At 43.0% G+C, this 25,290-nt stretch overlaps 1 protein-coding gene across 2 annotated transcripts; it reads left to right on the top strand.

Moving 5' to 3' along the window:
• Positions 1-318: 318 nt before the first annotated feature.
• On the top strand, positions 319-25,015 carry znhit6 (zinc finger HIT-type containing 6). 2 transcript variants are annotated; one of them, XM_076088375.1, is made up of 11 exons: positions 319-506; positions 1,029-1,094; positions 1,276-1,322; positions 2,905-3,011; positions 3,140-3,225; positions 4,368-4,471; positions 13,113-13,181; positions 13,428-13,508; positions 16,812-16,892; positions 21,280-21,404; positions 23,505-25,015. In XM_076088375.1, the coding sequence occupies exons 4-11, from the start codon at positions 2,996-2,998 to the stop codon at positions 23,855-23,857; spliced, it is 915 nt and encodes a 304-aa protein (XP_075944490.1). In that variant the 5' UTR covers positions 319-506; positions 1,029-1,094; positions 1,276-1,322; positions 2,905-2,995; the 3' UTR covers positions 23,858-25,015. The 2 variants fall into 2 exon arrangements, with proteins under 2 accessions (XP_075944490.1, XP_075944489.1); XM_076088374.1 differs by lacking the exon at positions 1,276-1,322.
• Positions 25,016-25,290: the final 275 nt, after the last annotated feature.

Raw genomic sequence — 25,290 nt, 5'->3', positions numbered from 1 at the left:
AATAAACAACTCAAGTATTGTATAGATCATATAGCCTACTGTCTACACTTAGAGCTACATGGGGGTCATACAAACAAATCTGCAGCTGGGCACAGAATGATCATTTGTAATCACTATCTTACAATGCTATTTACTGAGCTTACTATGAGGGGAAACAAAAGCTCTGCATTTTCTACGGTCTGTGTTTACTTTTTGTGTGATTATTAACAAATAGCGCTTGTATGGAGGACGCTGTAGTTCTCCTGCCCTGACACCGAGAGGCGCTAATGAGCAGGTTTCCAACCGGAACTCATCTCCACGTGCAGCCGTGGCGTCCACCGGCGGAAGAGGGTTTGTTTTGATGCCACCACCGGTCTCCGTTGTGTCCAACGTGTGTACTCCTCTCCTGTCATGTGTTCTGTAATTGTACCAACGACAGATATAATGTCACCTGCGGAGAGCCAAATGGAAAACAACTGTCCGGAAGAAGAGCTGAAAGGGACCAAACGAAAGATTTCTCTTTCCAAGTAAGTGTTTTAACAGACAGGAAGTCAGGAGCAAGCTGCAAACTTTAGTGAGCTAACGTTAGCGTTAACACGTTAGCGTTAATTAGTTCTGTTTTTATCCATGTAGAAGTTCTAGAGATATAAAGAGAAGTAGCGTTAGATGTTACTAACGGCAAATTAAAAAAAACAAGCAGCGTTATGTGCTAGTTGGCTTAGCTAGCGTTAGCTACAAAGTTAGCATGTAGTAAGTTAGCTAACTAACATCAGACAACCCCTCCGACCCTAACATTCAAACAGTCCGTACTGTATTCATTCTTCACGAGTCCTGGTGTTTCTATGAGCTATGTCGCCTAAACATTGACATAATAACTGCTAACGTTAAATGTCTGAAGTTTTGGTGTTTTTCAGAGAAGTTGTATTTCAGTCCAGTGGGTTAACTTTTGCTCTTCCGTTGTGCCTTGTATCCATCCTGTCACAGTTTGTTTCACACATGTAAAGCTGACCTCGTGTGTGCACCATGCTAACTCGTTATCTGTCCTGCAGTTGTGGCGTGTGTGGATCAGAAGAGGCGAAGTACACATGTCCAGCCTGTCTTGCTCATTCCTGCAGGTGAGACTATTGAACAAGTAATGTAGATGTTTTACTGACAATCAACCAGCCACAAGGTTCCCTAAACAAAACTGAAAGGTCACAGTATAGCTTAATAAAGTTAACTTATAAACTTTTAAACAGAGGGTCATTTAGTTCAAATTGCTTGTGGACTCATTTTGACAGCATTTCTACTTTTCAGTAGCAAGACTGGCATAGTCCTGAAAAATCATCTAAAGCTGACTTTGAGTAAGTTATTCAACTTAAAAATAATTGAATAATAATAGTTATTTCTATATGTCACAATCATATCAGAGTGTGTTTTAATGTTCTAATGTGGGTGGGAGTAATGGACATAAGAGGTCTGTTTTATTGATGCAAATGGTCCCCATCTCTGGTTAAGCACTTTTTAATGATACAACACAATTTTTTTAGCAAATTGATTTCACAGACCCCACTTTGAGAATCACTGTTTTCAATGATTAAGCAATTGAACTGCAGAGGGTACAGAAAATGACAAAAAATGTTAAAATTCCTAAGAAAAAAAATCCTGTTTCCTTTCTATAGTGTACTTGAAGCTCTAACTTTAAATACTAACAGTGCTGTGAGCCTGCACATTGTTGCTTTTGATTCTTTCTCTTGGCAAAAAGCATAGTGTAGTACACTAATACTGTTCCTGTACAACTTGTATTACTGGGAAGAAAAATAGACTTTGGGCACCCAATGGCTTCATTAAAAGCCACATGTAGTCTTTCAAATAATATATTTGTGTGTGTATTGGACTGTAGGCGATGCATAGTGGAAGTAAAGCAAGCAAGCAAGACTTCCCCTGGTTTGTCGGCTCTATTTCTATGACTAGATTATTTTATTTTATGCATCTTAAAAGCTAAATTCCATCTGAATCTAGTTCTGCTTTTTCTTATGAGACACAATCATCACTAAAGAATTATGAAATAATACAGACAATCTCTTCTACTTTTTGCATGCAGCAACATGGCAATGCTCTACGGCCTTTTTTCTTTAAATTCTGTGGATGCTGAACGCTTTACAGCTAAACCTTCAATTACTAAATGGCATATTGAAGGTCATACCTGAGCGTTTCATTAAGATTCATCAAAGGGCGCCAGGGCATGTCCTTCACCCTTTCTCTCATGGATGCCTGTTGTTTTGAGCGTCATTCAGCATTCCTCTTACATAGTTTCTAGGGACACGGTCTGGCCAAATACTTGTCTCTCAGCAAAAAGGGTCTTTCCATGCCTCATTGTTTTAGTAAAGGTCTTTCAGAAAGCCAATTACAACCATATTAGCTTCAGTAACGTCTCTGTCAGAAGTGCACATGAGCAGTGGGGGAAGACGTTTACTGATAACCAAGCTAGCTGTTTGATGCAAATGAGTATTTTATCTTCGTTACTTTTTCTTACTATACTCTAGCTTTATATGTTTACTAGATTCTACAGAGCTGCGTTTATGTCTGGGCTAGTAGTTGATGGATGTCGTCCACACAAGTATGAATCGAGGAAACATCAGCTTGTTTTCTGTGGGTCTTTGTGCTCTGCTTTCTGGAGTGATGATGACCTCTTTAGCTCTAAATCTAGTTGTTTGTCCACCTGCAGTGCTTGTTATTCGTGTTTCATATGTGTTGGCCTCGGTTCAGCAGACCAGCAGTCCTTCGATAACATTTGTTGGAATTCGTCTTCCATCTGTCTTTGTCCAGTCCTCTTTTTGCTGTCCTCTATGCAGCTGTGTGAACAAGCTGAGCTGCAGCCATTCTGAATTCCTTTCAGACAGTTGAAGCGTCACATAACACATTCTGTTTGTGCATACGTTCCAGCTTGCTGTGTGTGAAGAAACACAAGGACGACTCGGGATGCAGTGGAGTCAGAAATAAAACGGCCTTTGTGACCCTCTCAGAATTTGATGAGATGGCACTTCTCAATGGTGAGCATCTTCTTTACTGAAAGTTATTTAAGCATGTCAAATAACTGAAACACATTTTATTAATAAAAATACATGCTACTCTTTTACTTTAATGTTTGTTTACTACGTGTTCTTTCCCTGCTCTGTAGACTACAGGCTTCTGGAGGATACGGGACGATTTGCTGGCGCCGCCACCAGAGACAAACTCATCCAAACTCCTCGTTCCACTTTAAGAGTACGTCCTTGAGTTAAGAATGTATTTCATGTGTATGCCTAATGTTGAGTACTGCACCTTTTTAAAGGGTTTGTTCTGTCCTTGTATTGTTTATTTTGCACATGCTTGATCCAACTGATCAACAGGATAAAAAACTAAACTACTATGAATCACCATTTTGTATGTCCTTTAACATTTAAGATTGTTGTCTCCTGCCCTTTCAATTGTCAGTCTGGACAAAGTATTGTAGAGTGTTTTGGTCTCAATGTACAAAACATGACTTATTTTGCAAACCCCTAGTACAAAGTAAGGGTTAGGCTTATTTGGAAAGAGGACTTTCTGCAGCAAAAATGTAGAGTAGTCCTCTCAGACATCTGACTGTAACGAATCAAGAGTTTATGGCAGGCGACCCCGATCTTTAAAGCGTTAGTGTATATGATTTTAGCTTTTTTTTTAAAGTTTGTTTTATTTGTGTGATATCCTTATTATCTCCACTATCAATTAATGCTTGAATTTAACCACAAACTAATGTATTTAGGATGTATAGTAATAGGGATACAATTATAGGGAATTGGCTGAAATGCAAACGAATGGAAACAATATACAACATTGAGACTTGCATGAGAACACACGAAGAGAGAAATTAGATCCCTAATGCACATTACTCTTGAAAAAAGATGAAAACCATAATAGTAAAAACCCTAGCTTCACTACAGCCTCATCTGAATGTTTTCCTCCTGCTTTTACTGCTTTACTTGGTCTAATTTGCGTCAGTGGTTATGCAACGCTCACAGCTGTTGCGCCAAACCACAGACATTCATTTATGTAACATTCGGTGTCCTTTCCAGCCAGCTTCCACCTGCACTGTTTCTACATGACAACATAATATTTGATAGCTCGGAGTAATGCATGTTCTTTTCTGGAATTTCTTGAGGCAGTGGCTGCTTCAGCGATCACAAATCAATCAGATTAATGAGTTTATTCTCAGTGACAGATAACTGCTTGGCACATGATGAGCTTTGGGATTTGGGTTTCCTCTGGAACACTGCAAGCGCAGCAATTTGTTAGTAGCCTCGTGTATAGCCAGACTTTTTTAAAACTTCTCTTTTAATGTGTCTTACGAAACCGTAATAATGTACTATCTTTACTTTTCTGTTTTATAGGCAAAGAGGCTGGCAGCCAATGCCAGGAAGATGTTTATCACATTGAGGTTCCTTCCCATCACCTTCACTAAGAGCAAAGAAAACTCGACTATCTTCTTCTCCAAGTAAGAAGGAAATAACTTCGAATACAAACAACATGTTACTTGAAACAGAATGCTGTTATCTGTCTTATCCTTTGCGGTAGTTTTAGAAAAGTAGCGCTGCAGAGAGCACAAGAGCAACATGTATTTTGGAACAAATTCATTTAACTTAGTCAATATTGCAGAGGTAATCTAATGATTCAGGCTCAATTAAAAGTAACATGAATATTCTTACTAACTGTCAAAAAATATGTTATTCTATACTCTTCGTGACCAAAATCGTGACCACGATGAAATAGATAATAATTATTCTCTTAAATATCCGTAACACGTACTACAGTATCATAGCAAAGACAGAACATAAGAGTACTGTAGCAAACACAAGTAGTAGTAATGCAACAACACGGGTGTTTAGATTTCCATCAGAGCAGTGCCGCCTTACCAAAGGCTGTTAATGATGCGCTGCGTCACAGTCAAAGATAACACGGCGCAGCTTTCTGGTGAACTTAAACCTTGCTTCGTCTTGAGCAAGTGAGCTTCTGATTAGTGATGTTTTACTGAACCACAGGATGGCACTCTTGTTAAGCCCTAACAGCAGTTCTATCTGGTGCTGGATCTCTTCAGGTTTCCGTATTGCAGTCTGGTGCACGATGGTGACGTCAGTAGACGTCTACCTATTTCTTGTATATTTTACCCGGGCAGTTGAGCTGTTATTGACATTAGCACGCTAGTTTCTGAGTTTGCAGTTTTGTTGTATTTCACAAAAGTTGAATCCTGTTCAGATGGGAGACCCTTTCAAGATGGTAACGTGCCATTATGTTGGCCCTTGTCACAGTTTCAGTATATTTGGAGCTTTCAACCAGCACACAGACACACACACACACACGCATGCACTCTTGTTGTTGAGGAGCAATAGCACCATATTCTATGCTGCAGACACGCCATCATTAGGCAGCGGCAGTGCATCTTCTCTGTTTCATTACCAGTTAGAGGAACAATCCCGACACTATTGCAGGATTAGGTGAATAAAAACCACAACTAGGCTGCTTGTTTCACATTCTGTCCTAATGTATTACACACTGTAGACATTCATCAAAAGACCTTTTTGAGGGCATGCTGTTTTATTACGGTTTTAAAATGTATTTGAGCATCATTACGTCTATCATCAAGCTGAGATAGTACAGGGCCAGTAGTCACAGAGCATACATGATGGATTTAACATGTTTGTGGATCGGGCTGTCGTTGCAGCTGGGCGACTCATTATCGACCGACGAGAGGTTAACGTTGCTGTAAAGTGGTATCGGGTGCGGTTGTATCGGAGTATTTTTACAAGTACACGAGCACAGTATAATCCCTAGTTTTCAGAGAGTTGTCAGGGAGAGGGTCAGTGCCCAGCTGCTCCTGACCTCATCTGTAATTTGTATGTCTATTACAATGTGTGACATTTTCACGAATGGTCTTTAAATGTGTTGCCCTGCGTTGTAGCTGGACAGCCCCGGTGTTGTTGACTAAAGCCAGTAACTCCAGTCACACAATGTGAAAGATCTTCCAGTAAGCTGCTGTTAGACTTTACTGCGAAGTGAGTAAAATGTAACAGAAAAAGACTCCTTGTGACCAATAAACAAATGTACAGTGGTATTTTGATGATTATTTTATCATTTAAATTACTATTGGCACAAATTATGACACCTCCAACAAGGCTGGTGTTGTTATTTAGCCGTTCCCCCATTGATAGTTTAATGTTTTTGGGAGAAATGATTTCAGTGTGGTCAACTTTGCAGACTTGTAAGTGAGGCGTATTACTTCCTTTTAGACCCTGAATTAATAAGTCATTATTTCGCCCGGCACTTTTCCCAATTTGCTCGGTTCTACTGGTGTTCTTGTCGTGTCTGGCAACGTTTCTTTCTTCTCGGACAACCTTCTGCCAATCATTTTACCATTTCTTTTGAGGCCGAACCCTGCCACTCTAATCCCTCTGTGGAAGAAAAGAAGAGGGGATGAGGGGAAAATGGTTATTGAAATGCCCAGGGACGACATTGGGTGCCAGTCAGGATTGCCACTAAAAAAAAAAAGAATCCTTTGTGGGTCTTTCCAGCTGGTTTGATGTTGTTACTTTCCCTTTCACCACCCTCTTTTCCATCCTTAAAGTCTACCCCTCTGTCATGTCTGCCTCTGGTGTTTTGCAGATGATTTAAATGTGCACGTCTCTGCACGAGACAACATTATGTCAGGTTGTAGCAGCCCACCCTCCAGCTCCATCGTCCTCATTCCCAACTCAACACTTGTCAGATGAGACCAGAGACCTTTTAAGTTTCTGTTATTTTATAAAGGTTGATAAATTCCCACAACCGCTCCAGCAAAAGACACAGAAAGAATATTTCTACTTTTGCTGCTGCACTTTCAGTAGAGGAATCTCTGGCCTGCTGCACAGCCTTATTTCTTTGTTTAGTCTGGTTAGTGTCACCGTGTCTCACTGTGAAGATGTTTCAAGTAACTGCAACCGTGTCCCATTCAGAGACCAGTAAATGGACATGGGGGATGAAAGGTGTACAATTAATTGCCAGGGATCGGGAGAGAATATGCTTCAGAATGTACCAAGTACATAATATAAAAAGCAGATGTGTGAGTAGTGCGACTGCAGCTGATTAGCGACATATTCATGCTACGCACTCGAGCTGCCAGAGAAGGATCATTACTGGCAGACAGCTGACTAGAGAGCTTTCATGCCTGGCAATTGTGTGTGTGTGTGTGTGTGTGTGTGTGTGTGTGTGTGTGTGTGTGTGTGTGTGTGTGTGTGTGTGTGTGTGTGTGTGTGTGTGTGTGTGTGTGTGTGTGTGTGTGTGTGTGTGTGTGTGTGTGTGTGTGTGTGTGTCCCCGTTTGTATAAGTGTGAATGTTTGTGAGCATGTATCTCTCTGATTAAATGTTTTTTAATGGCCATGCAACTACTTTCTACCTTTTGCCGTTGGCTAATTAAAAGAAATAGACGTAAAAACAATCCCAGGCTGCCTCTCAGTCCAGCCCTCGGAGGGTAAGTATATAATAGCTGGCATTTGGCAGAACATCGGGAGTAGCTGTGTTCGGGTGGAATTGTGTTTTCTACAGCGTCGGCCTGGCATGGCGGGGCATTTTCCCCATGGACAGCTTGAGTGGACTGGACAACACGTTGCAGAGGCAGTTACTGTGGATAATAACCACATATTTCTATAATAACTTGAGATAATTAGTAATCCGAGAAGCTGTGAATTCGTGCCATGTATGTCATCCTACCGTAGATCAGCCTCACTGAACCCAGCTCTCTGGGTTTGAGGTGACCTCATTTTGTCCCCTGATATTGACAGATGTTGAAGAACAGTGAACTGTTTTCTGTTCGGCTGTCGAACAATGCACGTCCCAGTGTAGCGGCTTCTCGTAGAGCTACATAATAATCAAGAGATCCTTCTCAATCCATAAAAACAATCTCTTGCCTGCCGTACACGCACACTTGATTGCGTGAAAGGAAACTGATTATGTTCTCAGTCCTGGCATTAACTCGTGCTGCAAATCAAGCACTTCCTAAACTAACAGCCGACCACCAGTGGGCTGCTGAGATGTTTTGGCTTCGCTTTTGGGGAGCTGTCATGCTGCTGCGCGGGCGACCTAAACCTGTAATGCCCGACAACATCGTCGGCGGCACGGACGTCCCCGGGGTCCACCGGTAGACATATATATTTGTATGTATATGTAGGTTTTTACTACTGACATTTCTGTAATGTTACGTTGCAGCGTCCGCTGTATTAGCCACGTGTTTACTATGTGTCTATTTGCATAGAGAGCGGGGAAGTGAAGCCGGATCACAAGTGGTCTCTGGAGAAGCACGTGCAGATGCACTTGTAATTCCAGGTGCAAAGAGACGCACTGAGAGATGTCCACTTGTGATCGGATCGCTCAAGTGGCATGTTAATGCCGGCTCTGAAAAGAGCCAATCATCAGAAAGATTTGCGCATCACAAACACTCCACTTTAGACGCACAATTTTGCCTTCAAATGAGATTGGTTGACATGTTAAATATTCCCGTCCGACATGCATTCTGGAGAAGCATGTTCCAGCCTTAAATCAGCCATTCTTCACGATGACAGCCTTCCTAGGACTCGCTGGTGGAAAACTTTTAATCCAAAGCCACAGCTATTAGTGGAACCGACATCAGTAGCGCGACACGGGAGATGGTAGTGGCGCTATTGAAGCACATTCCCAATGCTTCGGTTGTATGGTTGGTGAACGTAAAAACAGGAATGTTTACTTGTTCTTTTGGCAGTGTTTCAGTCCTCCAGACCACAAGGAATCGTGTGTTCTGCAGGTGCTACAAAACTAATAAAAAAGCTGAACATAGTGAAATTGCTATCACCGAGGCAGAACAGTTTGGTCTTGTTCTGCTGCTGTGAAGGTGACGTGGAAATGCACTTGTCACATCTGGGACAATGGACACGTTTTAGTACGTCAGTTAGGCCAATGAATGCATTTGTGCACCATAGATGTGAGTGTGCTGCATGAAGTAGAGAGAACACACTTGCCAGGTGTCATGTTTGGTTGACTACATTTGAATGCTTAGCTTGTCATGTGTCGTTTTAAATTAATTACATAATTAATTGTACATTAATTACATTGATTACGATTAAGTACATTAATTACTGCAGATGGTGTTAATGACTTGGCCATGAAACCTTCCTCATTTTCTAAGCCACACTAATATGTGGCTCTAGCGGTGGCTACATTGGATGGATTCCAATTAAATTGTGGAAAAAATATTCATGGTACCCAGAGAGTAAATCCTAATGACCTAAGTTATCCTTTAACTTTTCATTGGTCCAACACGTCAGTTCATGTAAGGATACCTAAAGCTAACAACTATCCACATCAGACCCAAGTCTATGGTTTTTTTTGTGGTAAGACTCGCAATAATTATCTCTCCATTTGTCATCCTTTCAACGATCTTTCTCCCAAGTCATGATCACCACAGCCTCACGGAGCTGCTAGCGTGACTGTAGACTCGTCTTGATAGTTCTACGTACACATACATACTTAGACATCTTCTTTTCCTTTAGACTGCAGGAGAAGTGGCTTCTGAGCTTTTCAGTGAAAGCACACTCATGACTTAACATGACGGCATTTGTCTAGCAACTCGGGCTCAAGCCAGGACCCAAAGACTTTCGATACAGCTGCCTGTAACTTTGTCTCCTCTCCCTTTTCGTTCTTCAGCCTCTCTGCACTCCACCCTCTGAGGTTGTGCACGGCTTTGGATACAGGATTTGGATAAAGTCCTGTCATCTCAGTCCACCGGCACCCACTTGCCACCCAAATCCTGGCATCCACCTCTGACAGGCACATCCACAAGACGCATGGTTCCTTATGCCGCGCCGTTTTTGTTGGATCCGTCCGATTCTTAATCCAGCCAGATGGGTCTGCTCTGACTGCCAGACCACCAGTCAGACTTTCTGCTCTCTAGTGTTGATGGCACAAGCAATTCCAATCGCTTACTTGATCAACAGTGTGTGTGTTTTTCTTAATGAATTCATCCAGCCTCCTCTGAGTCTGCTTTATTTCTCAGCCTCCCTCAGTGCTGGCAGTTGCTCAGACTTAAGTTTAGAGAGAAGCAACTGTGTGTGTGTGTGAATATATATATATATATATATATACACACATAATTACGTATGTAACATTTATAGTTTCCCCCTCTAGTCTGGTCATGTACCGATCCTATTTCTTCCGGTTAAGCTTAGTTCTTGTGGTCCAACAAGCTGTTTGATGAATAATCCCTCTTGAAGGAGAAAATACCTTTTTAATGCAGGCCATGTAGCAAATAGCTTACTGCTCGGGATTGTTATGGAGGTAATAAACCTTTCAACATAATCTTTGTGTGGTTTAAGCACTTAATCTTTTCAAACAGGCATGCAATTAATTGAAGGACTCTGCCATGCGTCCTGATATTTGTCAGCAGGTCCTGGTATTCAAAGCAGTCGTCCTCTTCCAGTGATGCTTCTGTTTTGACTTTTTTTTTATGCCGCTCTCTCTCCCCGACAATGAATGATGGCACTTATCCCAGGTATGCACGCTGGCCTTGCCTGAAGTGATTGCACGCATCTTCGGGCAAGCCCCTTTTCCATTGAGAGACATAGTTTCCATTTGCTGTAATGCCAGAATAATGGCATCACACCTGGTGCTCCACCCTCATTTGCTTGCACTTCCAAACGCATGCACACCTGCACAGATATACACATGCACACACACACTAAAGAAGGAACTCAGCCAAAACCCATAAATTCCTCTGACTAAGGGGGTGAGAGGTATTCGGTACGTCTACAGTTTTCGAGGGAATCGCCTCCCGGCAGCTTGTTTTCACTCCCAACATGCCTGCTGCTGCCTTCACTACCTACAGCTTTTACCCTTTCACCCTCTCCTTACAGCCAAGTGGAAACTCATAACCACCTTTTATTGGGTGTTCTACCAGTACTGCATATACTTTTGAACTCCTCCTACCTTATCCTGCTTCTGTTTTAAAGGAAACGACATGCCCCGTGTTGTGTAGTGCTGCCATCTTGATCCACAAAACAACCGCCAGAGCAATGCCTGCTGTCAAAAGATTCATGGTGTTAAGCTCAGCAGCTGTGATTACGGACGGGGGTCAAACTGGGCCGGGGCTGTCTGGAGCTCAGTGCCGGGCACATAGGAGAAGACGTTTTGACTCGTATGTCGTATAATCTCTGCTTGTCATCACTGATTGCTCGCGCATGCATGTACGCATCAACACAATGTTCCCTCCCTGTGATAACTCAATGCACAAAAAGGTTAAATCCATAATTTAGATGGAAAATAGATGATGATAGAAGATGTTTGTGCTTGCATTGTCATATACTCATGCAGTTAAGGTGGGCTAACCTTTTAAGGTGGACCCGCTTGTTTCAAAAGGAAACCACAACTTCTTGTCCCGTATATCTACTGGTAACTTTGTTTTTCGAGAAGTCAAAAAAAGATAGAAACATCTTAATATTACAAATATCAAAAGAAACCTCCGAGTTGTGCTCCGGATCTCTTTTGGTGAGCCCTAATAACAAGTTCTCCTCTATGTGCCTTACAATTATGCGTTGCATGTTTCATCTTCATCCTTCAGATCCATCAAGGCCTCGTCCTCTCACCCCGATGGAGAATGGGTTGATGAATCAGCTCCGTCCTATAAATGGCAAATTCTGTGGTCTTGGTCAACGCGAGTCCTTGTAGTTAAGTTCAGCTCTGTGGGGTACGCGGGTTTACTGGAGAGCAGGACCTACTGATGCCTGTGCAAGTAGACGATATCCCTTTCCTGGATATCGTCTACTGGCACAGTATGTGTTTTTCTTGGTTTTATCTGCACTAGTGCAGTGCCCGTTTTAAAACATGCCTTTTCAGAACGGGTCGACTGCCTGGTCTGTGGCATTGCTGCTCGCTCATACAAACATCTTCACACTCAACACTGCGCTTCCTCGGGTCCTGAGCTGGCGGCAACCTCCGGGTCTGAAAAGTGAAGCCAATGCAGAAGTGCATTTCTTTCAAACGGGCAATAGGGGGGCGTTCCTCCGATTGCAAAAAGAAGTCAGATTGTCTATGAGAAAATGACCCTACATTTCACTGGATTTATTACCTCAGTAAACAAGAGTTCATGGTCTCAGTCACTAGTTTCAAGTCGTCTTCAGTACAGCTATAGATTTCTTTTATTTCAGGGAAAACATTGTAGTACTGCATTCCCCTGACAGAGAAACATTACTGGTCACGATGGCAGAATGGTGCTGTTCCTGTGTAGGCCAGTAGCTAAAGTGAACTGCAGTCAATAGATGCTGTCCGCCCGCTGCGTACGACATGCTGGACTCAGTCTGCAGAGCCACGGAGCTTTGTGTGCTTGTTTATTCAAATTTCATCAATATTGAACTTGTCGCATGTCCAAGTTGCACCAGATTGGACAAAGCACTACATGGAGTCCCCAACAGACAGACAGACAGGAATCATCCTCTGTAATGTCTGAGTTAATGGTGATTTATTAATGATTTATTTTAATGTGTCAAAAAAAAATTTTAGGCTGACTAAATTACCAGTAATTTATCCATTACTATAAAACTAGTAAAGGAGGAAATGCATCTTGTTTTTCATATTTCCCAAACTGTTTATCTAACATTTGTCTATTTCTGAACCATGATGACATGAGTGAGTATGAACACAGCGGCTGTTTAGTGGATACATGTTTGGTTGTAGAGCACGCCCAGCAACCCCAAAAAAAAAAAACCAACCACGTTTAATAGTTACTGCCCAGAGCATTACCCCAGAAGAAGCGATCATTATGTGATATCCACCAGCTGGTGTCCTAGTATTGAGTGTATATGTCATGGTCTCCATGGTGACTCTGGTTTATTCGTTTAGACACGCACACACACTGTCACACAGATGGACACGATTGTGGAAGCAGCCAGGCATATTGTCTTGGACAGATTAAGACTGAATCCGTTTAATGCCGTTAAATTAAAACAAGAGCGTTTGTGTTTGACTGTGAAGGGAATACTGTGAGAGCGCTGGTGACATCATCTGTGAAAAACAGGCAACAAGCAACACTGTGTTTCAAAAGCTGAAAATACAAATTAGTTGTTTTTTTTCTGTGCCTCATTTAGAGAGAAAGTGTTCCTGTGGCACCTGAAGGTCATCTTTCCTCAGAGCAGCACAGAGTTCAGTCAGAGGAGGTGAGTTACACAACAATATTCAGTTTCTTGAATATTATCCCCATCAAAGAGCAAATTATCAGCTCAGTTTCAACGCTCAGAGGGAGCTGTTGTTGCTGGAGGGAACATTTCGGTGTGGGTGCACCGTCTGCATGTGGCTGTCCAGGATTGTAAAAGCTGCACACAGACATTCTCCATTATAACTTGATTTGGATGTTAACAATGGAATCTTTTCTCTCTCATTTACTTTTGTCTTTCTTGTTTTAGGGTGTCCGACAGGCAGACCCTGGATCAGATCTTGACCCCTTACATCCACCCTACAGAGTCGGACCCTGTGACACGCCAAAAGTGAGCCTCTTCAAATTATGTGATATTTTTGTTCTGATTATTTGCACGGCACACGGATCCATCTTCTTACCCGATACCCAAACTCAGGGCTTTAGCAGAGTACCAAGAATGTAAAATCTGTAAACCTCCCTGTGAGGCTGCAACTACGGGTCACTTCTTAACTATAAGTGGAGATGTTTATTCACCTACATACTTTATAGGCTTTTAATTAAAAGCATTATTGATATTAAGATATTAAGCCCATCGAAGGCCGGTTTTCAGCTGATAGGTGAGTAGTTTTATAGTGCACAAAGCCCGGGTCCCTCTTGCTGTGGTGTGGTAGTGGCTATGAGAGTGAGAGTGACGGCCAGCGGAAAGAAGCTGTTCCTGTGTCTGGTGGTTTTGGCGTACAGTGCTAGTGTCCAGGGTGTGAAGGGTCTGCAGTGATCTTTCCAGCCCGTTTCCTGACTCTGGAGGTGAACAAGTCCGGGATGGAGGGCAGGCTGGAACCAATGATCCTCTCTGCAGACCTGACAATCCGTTGTAGTCTGTTCCTGTCCTGTTTGGTGGCCGATCCAAACCGCTCAGTGATGCAAGAGCAGAGAACAGACTGTATGATGGTGGAGTAGAACAGGATCAGCAGCTCCTGAGGCAGGTTGAACTTCCTGAGCTGGCGCAGGATGTAAAACCTCTGCTGGGCCTTTTTCCTGATGGTGTTGATGTTGGGAGCCCACTTCAGGTCCTGTAAATAAATATAAATGTGACTAAATGTAGTTTTTGGCGAGAAACCTGAATAAACAGTTGTTTGAAGGAGATCTTTTCACTGCAATATAAAATAGATATTAGAGAGGGATCTATGCTCTGTTTAACTTCCTAACAGGAGCTCTAAGCAGCTTATAACGCATCATTAAAACTACTAATGCCAATCTTTTTCTTTTTAATAAAAGAAAATATTTAAATCAAATACAATCATTTTTTCCTAATCATTTGAAATGTGTGTTTTATGCTAACAGCCACTGTAGATGACTATAACAAAGTAAAAGAATAACATTTAGAATTTGACAGTTTACGCTGACTTCGGGGCGGTTTATATTATTTTTGGGCACAGCGGTGAAAGAAGGGAAGGCCTTGCAGTCGATTATAGTTCTTTGAAAGAAATTTGAATCGTCAGATCAGGCTTTTAGAAAAATGTAAATCAAAATCAGCCATGACAATTTCAATCGCCGCATCTCTAGTAAATTCATCATGTGTCATTAAAAGATAGACGCACCATCATGTTCTTATATAATACATGCATACGGCAGAGTCTGGCCAAGCAGCTCATTCACATGGATGAATAGTGCTCGGTTAGAGCGCTGGTGCTTTGCTACAGGAATGGACGTGTGCAGCTGAAGTGAAAGAAAGGTGATATCAAGTCCATTATATAACGTGTTCAGCATGTAGCTTTACTTATATTGAGTTAATTACCACCATGAACTACAGTTCCTGCTGAATCCTGACGCAAAGCCAGAAACCTCAGCATAGTGTGATCCGTTCAGTCACAGAACCTCAGTAACTGGGCTCATGGATAGAAGTAGGAAACGTCACAATGTGATAATAGACCCAGAAGTCAACACCCCTTTGAAATATCGTTTGGAGGACTTCTGTGTTCAATAGTAATGACTGCTGCTCCGCCCATTGTTTTCTCCTAAAAAAGTTCAAACGATCCGTTTTGCTCTTGGCAGCGACTGCGGAGCTGTGTTTAGTTACTAATGTTCATAACAACTTAGGAATGAGACTGGGGGAAGTGAAGCTAGTTGAATCGCTCATGATAATTAGATACATCTACGCTATTACAGCATAGTATGAAAACACACAACCCCGAAACCAGTGTGACGCAGTTCCATCTAATGCATCGTATTGTCTTGGGATGAATACACAGCATATATGAGCTTTTTGTATTCCATTCCATTCTCCAAACCGCTTATCCTATTCAGGGTCGCGGGCGCTAGAGCCGATCCCAGCTGACATTGGGCGAAGGCAGGGTACACCCTGGACAGGTCGCCAGTTTATCGCAGGGCACATATAGAGACAGACAAACATTCACGCTCACATTCACGGGCAATTTCGAGTCTCCAAATAACCTAAGCTGCATGTCTTTGGAGTGTGGGAGGAAGCCGGAGAACCCGGAGGGAACCCACGCTGCCACGGGGAGAACGTGCAAACTCCACACAGAAGGACCACCCGGGATCGGGGATCGAACCCGGGTACCTCTTGCTGTGAGGTGACAGTGCTAGCCACAACACCACCGTAGAGCCCTACACAAGAAGCGACTTTCAAATATGTTTTCCATTCAAATCTAACTTTACCCCCAAGTCTCTATCCACAGCATCATTTTGAGGAAATGGAATATTAACACCAGCATTGATGTGTTTCATCACAGTCCTATCATTTAGTTTACACCTCAAAAAACATGTCTCAATAAATGTACCACTCTGCTGATCTGTGCCACCACACTTTGTCTCATTGGGCTCAACTTGAATGTGAATGTTTCCCATAGAGCAGATGAATAAGCTGCTTTTAATAGCTTCCATTTATCTTAATGTAACAAAGGGGAAATTTGAGTTTGTGAATTTATAAAAAAGGTCATTTTATCTCCTGATCTTTAATATCAACCAACTCAATCCAATTTCAGTCACACAGGATTCATTTGGTGAATCTCACTGCACTGCAATTATCTTTGTAATTATGCTCTTGCTTCACTTTCTTTTTAAATTCCAAGGCTCGTGTTTCTCGCAACATGAACGGCCGTCTTTGAACAAGGCCCGGCTCTTTGATTGGAGAACATTCAGTATTTCTAAAATGAACCTCGAACAGATCAGCAATCTGACTCCTCTGACCTACTGATAACATTCAGCAGTAAACAGTCTACTGTATAACCTCCAGCCAGAGCATATTGCTCTCCGGGGAAACTTTTAAAAATAAACGTCTTACTTTGGTCCAGTGCCAACCATTTAGACACAAACCTGTGCTTACTCTAGATTCGAGTGAGTGGGGTTTAACTCGGCACGGCTCATTGGCCGGCTGTTAACAGCGGGCTCGGGTGCCGTGGGCCGTCGGTCGCATCAAGGATTGTTCCTCACGCGAGAAAGCCTCAGTCAGAAGCCATTCATATATCCGTCAGCATACCAAGACAAGTGTACACGTGGGTCTCGCCTGTGCTGCAGTCAATGAGCTCTTTGATGATGACCAGCTTAAGAAACACAGACCCTGCTCCCGTGTTTTTAATTCTCTTAGGCCGCAGTCCAGACTCTAACCTCCCGCGTTGATGTGAACTTGTTTCAGGTTGAAGATGTATGTGCGCACTCCGTTTGATCACCTGAAGGTCTTCATGAAAGCAGAGGGGAGAAAGGCTAACTCTGTCAGGTGAGGTTTTCTGACATACAGTACACACGCCGACGCTGTTCAATCTCAGCTGCAATGAGCCACCACTGGTGACACACACAGTAGTAAAACAGACACGTGTACAATTTAAATATAAGATACAGGGTTCATATTCATTTCAGATGTGTGGATGCCTTTTGAGAATAAAATGAAACTTGTGTCAGCATTCGGTCCATGTGAGCGTTCTGTTGGACTTGCCATTCATGACTGTTTTACTCGGCGGGTATCTCATCGGAATAATTAGTTTAGGAACATGACATCACTGACTTGTAAATTCCTGCAGAGCCTTTTGGCAGGAAGGCCTTAAGAGGGCCTTTTCCTCCCCTTTTGACTTTGATGCCAACATTGAGAAATGCCATTGATCAGGAAAATACTTTTTACAACTTATGTCTACATCTACTGTCCCTTCACTCTCTCTCTCTCTCTCTCTCTCTCTCTCTCTCTCTGACTCACTTTCTGTTTCCACAGTTTCTGTCCTATTGTGCTCTTTCTTCCCGTCCCCGGAGGGGTTGATGGCACCCATTTGCTTCACCCACTTTTGGATTCTTTGGCTGTCCTCCATTCCCACTTAGTCATGGAGTGAATGATGATCGTCGGCGCTCATCGTCATTGCCCCCGTCATGAAACCTCCCCATCCATCATCCCTATAACACACACACACACACACACACACACGCTCCTTTGGTTTCTGGGCGTCACACACTTTCGAAGCAGTAGATTATGTTTTGTGTCAGCTAATGGAGAGGAGTTACTGATGGATGAGTGTAGAGATGTGGCACGCGAGCAAAGATGTAGCACGCGAGCAAATATGTAGCACGCGAGCAAATATGTAGCATGAGCTGTCAAGCTGCCACCTTTTAACCGTCACATGAATGTAATGAAAGTTTGAGTAGTTTATATGTGTCATTGTCTCTCGACCACCATTAGCTTAAGCCGATGGCATTTCACACCGCATACATTAGTCAACCGGCTAGCGGACTGTTCCTTCAACATGTAGCTCGTCTACTCGTACTGAGTTAAAGTCGCTGCATTTACCGACGGAACACCACAGTTAAATTTCAGCCTGCTTGCACTTTTGTTGAAACAGAGCAGTTAATACTAACTTGACTGTAGATAACAGCTGAATGTATTTACCCAGATCAGAGGCAAATGAACTGTTACTAGACACGGTCGGCATCGCTGGCATATTGTAGATGTCTAACATGCTAAATATCTGGATTTGTCTGGGAGCTACAGCCAATGAGAGCACAGCTAACCTGTGTGTGTGTGTGTGTGTGTGTGTGTGTGCTATGTGTGTGCTATGTGTTGCATTTGCAACATGGACTAAAGTTGTTGTTGCACCTGTTTGCATGGATCAACATAACGCGTAACACAGCGACCGCTCTACTAAAGGGGAATTGTAACGACGTGTGGGGGGAAAAACGTTTATTATGTCGACATTCAAACGACAACATCCACAAGCACCTCATCGGAAATTCCTCCGGGCGAAAGATCTTCTTGTTGTGTGTGTGAGACCCCCAGCATCGACTATCATGCTTCCATATAAAAGCATGTGTCATGCGCTGTGTAAGTGCAGACATTTCCTGAGAAAGCCGTAATAATTGAGTCATAACAGTTGTTGTCAGCACTTCCCGGCGAACATATTTCATGAATTACTTCTAACATCTATTAGTCTGATACAGTCAAAGTCGTAAATTAGACTTTGGAGAAAGCCCGTCTTGACTGTATCCTGTCAAGTCAGCGATAATGAGTAATTCAGTGGCATAACTTTCTCTCTCTCTATCCTTCGCCTGTCATACCTTAATAGCTAGAGTACGGGTTGATGTAATGAAGGACTTTTAAGTCAGGAATTATTCTTATTATATTCTTAAGTATTGCCACCGCAAAGGGGCCTTCACGTTTGTTTTGAATAACGCAGTCTTAAAAGAAAGCCCCTCATTTTGAGACGCGTTGTTACTGTTCTGAGGTCATGGACAGTGGTCATCATGGCGAACACAAAGGGCACGGCTGCTTGTTTATGTTGTTGAACGTCTACTGGAATATCAAGCCACTCCAATAAAGGAGCTCTTGTGCTAAAATAAACATAGCTGTGTAACCGGTCAACATTCTCTTACTGGAAAGCATCAAGAGAACCATTCACACCCTTCTGGATGTTTGTTTGTGTTATTTTTTTAATATATATTTCTTTCAGCCCACTCCTTGCATCCAGAGGATGCCCTTTCCTCCCATCCCTTACCGCTTCTTTTCCTCTCAGCCACTCTGTTGACATGCCAGAAGTAGAGGTGTGTGTGTGTGTGTGTGTGTGTGTGTGTGTGTGTGTGTGTGTGTGTGTGTGTGTGTGTGTGTGTGTGTGTGTGTGTGTGTGTGTGTGTGTGTGTGTGTGTGTGTGTGTGTGTGTGTGTGTGTGTGTGTGTGTGTGTGTGTGTGTTAACCAATGATGTTTCTGTCCCGTCCCAACCACTGCTTTCTCTCACATATTTGTGGCACACCCTCTCCTTAGCCCTCCTGAACCCGTCCAGCCTGCTCGCCCTAAAGCCTTGTTTCAAGTTTGTTTTTGTGCAGCAGATGCTTCCTCACGTCTCCTGCAATGCTGGACTGATTTTTGGGTATTGTTACTAAAATAGCAAGCAGATTATGTATTGCGTAATTGTTCAGTGTCACAGCTGGGATGGTGGTAATATTTCTGCATCTGTTCTGAATGCCCACACTCTAAGGCGAAGGCGAAAAAAAGCATGCGGAGACGGGTTTCTCCTCAAAGGCCTGGTGGTTCACTCATTTAGTACACATCAAACATCTCGTTTTCAACCCTAAATTGCATAAGCCTACTATATATTCAAAAAAAAGATCATGGATAGTGGTGGATGGCTTTTACATCAATTAAACATCAATTTCACAAACCAATGCAGGTACCAACTATGAAGTGAGCATGTCCATGACCAGTGGATGGGGGGGCATAAAAGGAACCTCTGTAAAGAGAACGTCAGCCTTGCCCTCTGTCGAGTTCATTCACTAGAACACTATATAGAGACCAGATGTGTGCGTGTTGTTGGCTGAGCCATCCAGCCGTGTTTCTAGAAATGGCCAGAGCTTTAACAATTGCATCAACACCACAGGGAGCCGCAGTCTGCTCTGCCATCTACCTCTCTCGCTGTTGTTTTACAAACACAAAAATCAAAGAAACATCCGTGAAGATTTCATTTATTACACGTTGGACATAAAAACAAGTGAAATGGAAACGGTTATGTCTGGTATGCACACTGCTAATGGTTGCGGTCCTTGTAGATATCCTGCTTTCTTTCATTGTTTCGCACACACAGCAGCAGCTTCTTAACTTTTGACCCTATTGTTGGTTTGTTTTCCTTTCTACACTAGAATCCGTCTTTAAACAGGCTATTTCTTCTCTTCTGATGTGGAGATCGGGCCGGAAGTACCCTGCAACCATGTGCACTGTGGCGAGAAATGTCCGGCGTGTTTTTGAGACCCGCAGGCTATCCCTCCTTTCCTTTATCCTGTCCTGCAGGAAGTGCCAACACATTTTTGCTGTTTATTTGTGGGATTGTGCGAAATGATCTTTAGCCCACCTATGAGAAACTCTCCGGTGGAGGGAAGGGCTTCTGTGAAGCTGGCCCCTGCCAGTAAAGACCTGTAAATGTCACACTATAGCGGAGTGCTTTGATTGGCTTTGGGAGTGGGTGTCTACCTGGGCGGCTCTCTCAGTCTGCTTATGCTTTTAGCAAAACAAACAATGGCTCAACAATCTTCAGTCTGGCACGTGTGTGACAGTTGTTGGCGGTGGTTTACTGTATATATCCAAACATACGTGATGCCTTGTATTTTGGTGATGACAGCCTGAGCTGAATGGTCCTTGAATCAGTTCAGTTCTCCAAGCCTCATCTCCCAAGAATCCAGTTAACTATTTAGTCTGGTGATTTATGAGCATCCCTAAGGCGTGACAGGACTTCTTAGAGACAAGACTAGACTGATGTCATCTCAAACACAGAGCTGAAGGAGGGGGTAAGAGATCCTCGTTATGTGAGAGATGTTGTTGATTCTTGGTATAGTCGGTTTCCATCTCATGAGACCAACATCAAGCAGGATCTTCAATGTGCCAAGCCATGACTCAAATCTCTATCAATCCTTGAAGGATTCTCACCCGTCAACATGCCACAGGCGGCTGGAAACAAAAACGCAGCAGTTACTAGTTAAAGAGTTTCAACAACGGGGGTTCTTTTTTGCTCTTGTCTTTCTCGCTACTTCGCAAACCTGAAATTACCTACAACGACCCTAATATCACATCATTTACCCAGCATGATGTAACTGAGCTGCCTTGTAATCGACTCTTTTTGTGCTTCAATTGTATTTGAAATAGGTACCATGAGTTGGACATTCGCAAGACCCTGAGGGACAACCTGAGCTACAAAACACTCATTGAATATCCTGTGCTGCATGTTGTACTCAGAGACCATTGGAAGGAGTTTCCACTAAAAGGACCGGGTAAATAACACTATCTTATATAATAAATTCCTTAACACCTGCACCGACACTAACCTACTCATGCTTTATTAGCAACAAGTAACTTCACTAGCATCACTATATTCAGCCTAATGCTTCTTTTTTTCACCTATGTTTTCTGTAACTCAACAAAAGGGTGGACACATATACGTGAGTCAAAGCCCTACGCAGCCCCAAAACACCGACCCCTATCCACTTCCCCAATTCCAACAGCATTGTATCACGTCCTGCTTTCTCCAGCTGAGGCTTTGAGACTCCCTGCTCCCTTATTGTTCACTATGGCAACATGCTACCCCAACGGAAATAAGGGTGTTCTGCATAGCGTCACACACACCAACTTCACCTCAACGGCGACCGTGGCCAGAAAGAGGATCAAACGCGGCTTACTTTTGAACGGTGATCTCATGAGTTGTGGAATGACAGAAGAGGAGAAAACAGGAGATCAGCCCTTGGCTTTTCTCACCTGTTTGCCTCCTCCAGGTCCGGATGTTTAGGGGCCAAGAAAAGTCATCATTTTGCCCACATTCAAATGTGCACAGTGTGGTCAAACTGTGTATTCATGTGATCACAAAAGACCACACGAACCCAGTATCATCACACGGCCAGACCCAGGCTGAATGACGAATGAGGTCATTTTAGTCTCAGCGTGTGCATGTTTTCACTGATAAGGCCTCTGGTGCCACACTGTTTTGGTATGTTTGCCATAGAAACATCCTGATAATTGGGAATGCCGTGGCCTGGGAAGCTGGGCGGGAAGTGATAAACAGCAGTTGGACACTGTGGCAGCGGCTCATCTAGTGTGGATGAAGGGATGCTGAGGGTCCAGCAGCTCAGTAATCAAGTTAAAACAGCACTCATACACTAAATGCTTTGATGACACATTTACCCAATTTTTAGATCAGATTTTTAAATTCCAATTCCTAATGTAGCCACTATTTTGTAGCAGGGGGGGGGGGGAAGGGTTTGTATAATAAGTTATGAAGAACATGTAAACAAAAAGTTAAGCCGCTTAACTAATCGTTTCTCACTTTAGGACGTGCCATCCAAAGCATTAGCATTCAGGTGACTGCATGCTCTCACTATTAGCTTGCTAGGTGTAGCCAAACCTACTGATGCCAGCGAGTAAGCAAAGACGGTACTCTGCTCTTTGGAGACGTGCCAGAGTACGGGTCAAACCGGCCTGTAGTGAAAGCAGTCACCTCAACAAACTAGTGCCAGTCTAAGGACAATTAAGCTAGTAACTGTTGTTATGTTGGTGAAGAAGGCTTTGCTTCTGAAGAAGAAGAGTTTGAAAAACATGTCGCCGTGTCAGCCATATGTAACAGTGGAGACATCACGTCTGCAATGGAGTAAGCACTTTAGTAAAAATGGGATGCAGATGCAGAATGAAAAGGTTTCCACTAGACAACACCTAAGTCTACGTTTGTTTACATCAGCAGTATTTATTAAATTTATATTCAGTTGAGACTGCACTCGACCCATAACTCTGAACACGCATATGTGAATAGAAGATAAAAATGATGGGCCTTTAAATTCTATAAGTAATGGTCCGTGTCGACGATAAATGCTTAATTGGAGGCAGGCATAGCTGTTTAATTGCCTCGTGTTGCAGCACAAAGAATAAAAGCTGAATGACATTAATCTTTCATATTAGAGGCTCAGCTGGAGAACCGCTTCACAATGTGTTGGCAAAAGTGTCTACATCTTAAAGTGAATTTCATGCATACGGGTTCATGCGTTTTATTAATCTGCCGACTGTGGGGAGATCATGCTGGGGAGTAATTGCTGATAATTCATATTATCGTTCATACAGTCATTTATTCTGCATCCGTTCTTTCACATGTGTCCGCTCTACTTTATTGCATGACTAATTACCGGGCACGCTGCCTCCTCCTGCAAAACAGCATGCGTCATCATTCCCAACTGTCTTTACTCGCTTCTCGCTTTAAGCATGGCCCCCAGCTGTGCTCTAACCATCTTTGTGCAACTGACCGCTCTGATCACTTGTGTACATGTTTGGACATGCAGAAGTGTTTTATTACGCTTTTTTTTTAATACACAAACGGGGTCATATTGTTTCAGCTGAACCTGCCTCAGCCTGCAAACGTTTTGCATTAAAGAAGGAGGGGGTGGACCAAGACAAGGAGGGTGTCGTCCAAGTTTCACCGTCCCTACAAGGAGCTCGCAACCCCGAGATCTGGGCAGGAGCCCCAGAGACCAGCCCTGAACGTCAACGTCCACACGTGAAAAGGGCCAAGTTAGAAGCAGGGCAGGGAGATCTAGAGGAGGGAGAGATAGACAGCAGTGATGAAGAGAAGGAGGAGGAAGGAAAAGCTGAAGAAAACTCTCCATGTGGTAAGAGCTGTGACGGCCCTGCTACTGACATGGAGGTCATTAAAGACGAACTAAACGACGGCGTGGACGGTATTAATTAACACAGCGACAGCAGCAGGGCACCAGTGTACAACTGAGAACATCTCTGGTTCCTTCTGATGACAGTTGAGCTGTCGGAAAAGAGTGCTGAGGTCAGCATGACTAAGGATGATGCTGTGAAATAGTCAGAGCCTGTTCCTATCCATCACTGTCACCATGAAAATGAGTCAGCTAATGCTGCTGACAGCTGTGGACTGGATTGATAATGCCCAGATGTTAAGGGTGAAATGAATGAGGAGGCAGACGCATCTGACAGGAAGTCATCAATCTTGTGTCAGTATGCAGCGGATGCAAACGGACGGTGGTTGATACCTCTGTATCATATAAATGGAATCAATTCAGTGTTGATGTTTATACATTTTGTTGTTGTTTTTCTGCATTTGTGTTATTCTGCTGCTCTTCTGTGGAAGATGCAGACCAAACATAAACAATATCATTTGAAGGTAATCTCATCTGTATGTTTTAGTTCACTTGGCTGCCTTTATATCTGCTGATCTCTAGAACACTTATCTTGAGGTACGTTTATTAGCTCGTCTGGAGCTTTTTGATCGTCTTCATCGGACCTCATCTGTTCATAGTGATCATGAGATACGATCGAAAGCTCCAGAACACCTAATAAATGGACCTTGATGCAAGTTTTTTCTTAAGTCCTGCTTCCAAGATCAGTACAAGGACTTTGAAACTCAATTTTAAGCCAACTTTAGTGAGAATTCATCAAACTTTGCGCATCGACATTTCGGCAAACTCCATCTGCTGGTGAAGATCATGTGATATAATTGAAAGCTCAAGTACTCTACTGCTAATTAATGTCATTATAAAGCTCGTTTGTGAACAGATGGTATTGTTTGATTGAATGTCTCGTGCTACTTTGTGCCTTTAGTGTTTTTAGCTATTTCGGATCTTCTTTTTCCTGTCGTGTAACGAGTCGGGGCGTCTTGAAAAACGCTTTATAAAAGATCTATAATTAGAAAGCTCAGCGGTTAAAGAGAAGTCTTTGTGTTTTAATTTGTAATTACGTTGTGTGTCCCTCTTTTGACTCTTTCTTTTAATTGAAAGCTAAAGCAAACCACTTTGAAGTTGAACTAATTTGTCCTCTGTGTCACGCTTCAGTGAGATTAGTCTCATTTTTCCATCAGCTAATAAAAGTTCATGTTAACATGCTCGTTTCTCTGACACCTCCGGGGTGTCTCCCTGTGTGAATGTTGTTACGCATGCGGTGCCTCCGTGTGCCGTATTCTTACCTAATGTTAGTTTATTACGACAACAGAGCGCCAGTAATAACTGATGGTGGGGCCTGTGTTTATACGTGTCTGTTTATAACCCCTGCTAACCTCTTTTGGACGTTAACCCCGATGGACGGGCGCTCTTTTGAGGTCTGGCCCGTGATGACGCATTTTCCGCCCTTTTGCAGTCGGAGGCAATGATCTCACATCTG

Source organism: Anarhichas minor, unplaced genomic scaffold (genome assembly GCF_050575085.1).
Source record: "Anarhichas minor isolate MPS153535 unplaced genomic scaffold, ASM5057508v1 ptg000010l, whole genome shotgun sequence".
Lineage (NCBI taxonomy): Eukaryota > Metazoa > Chordata > Actinopteri > Perciformes > Anarhichadidae > Anarhichas > Anarhichas minor.
The sequence above is the reverse complement of the archived record's forward strand: the minus strand, read 5'-3'. Positions and strand labels throughout refer to the sequence as shown.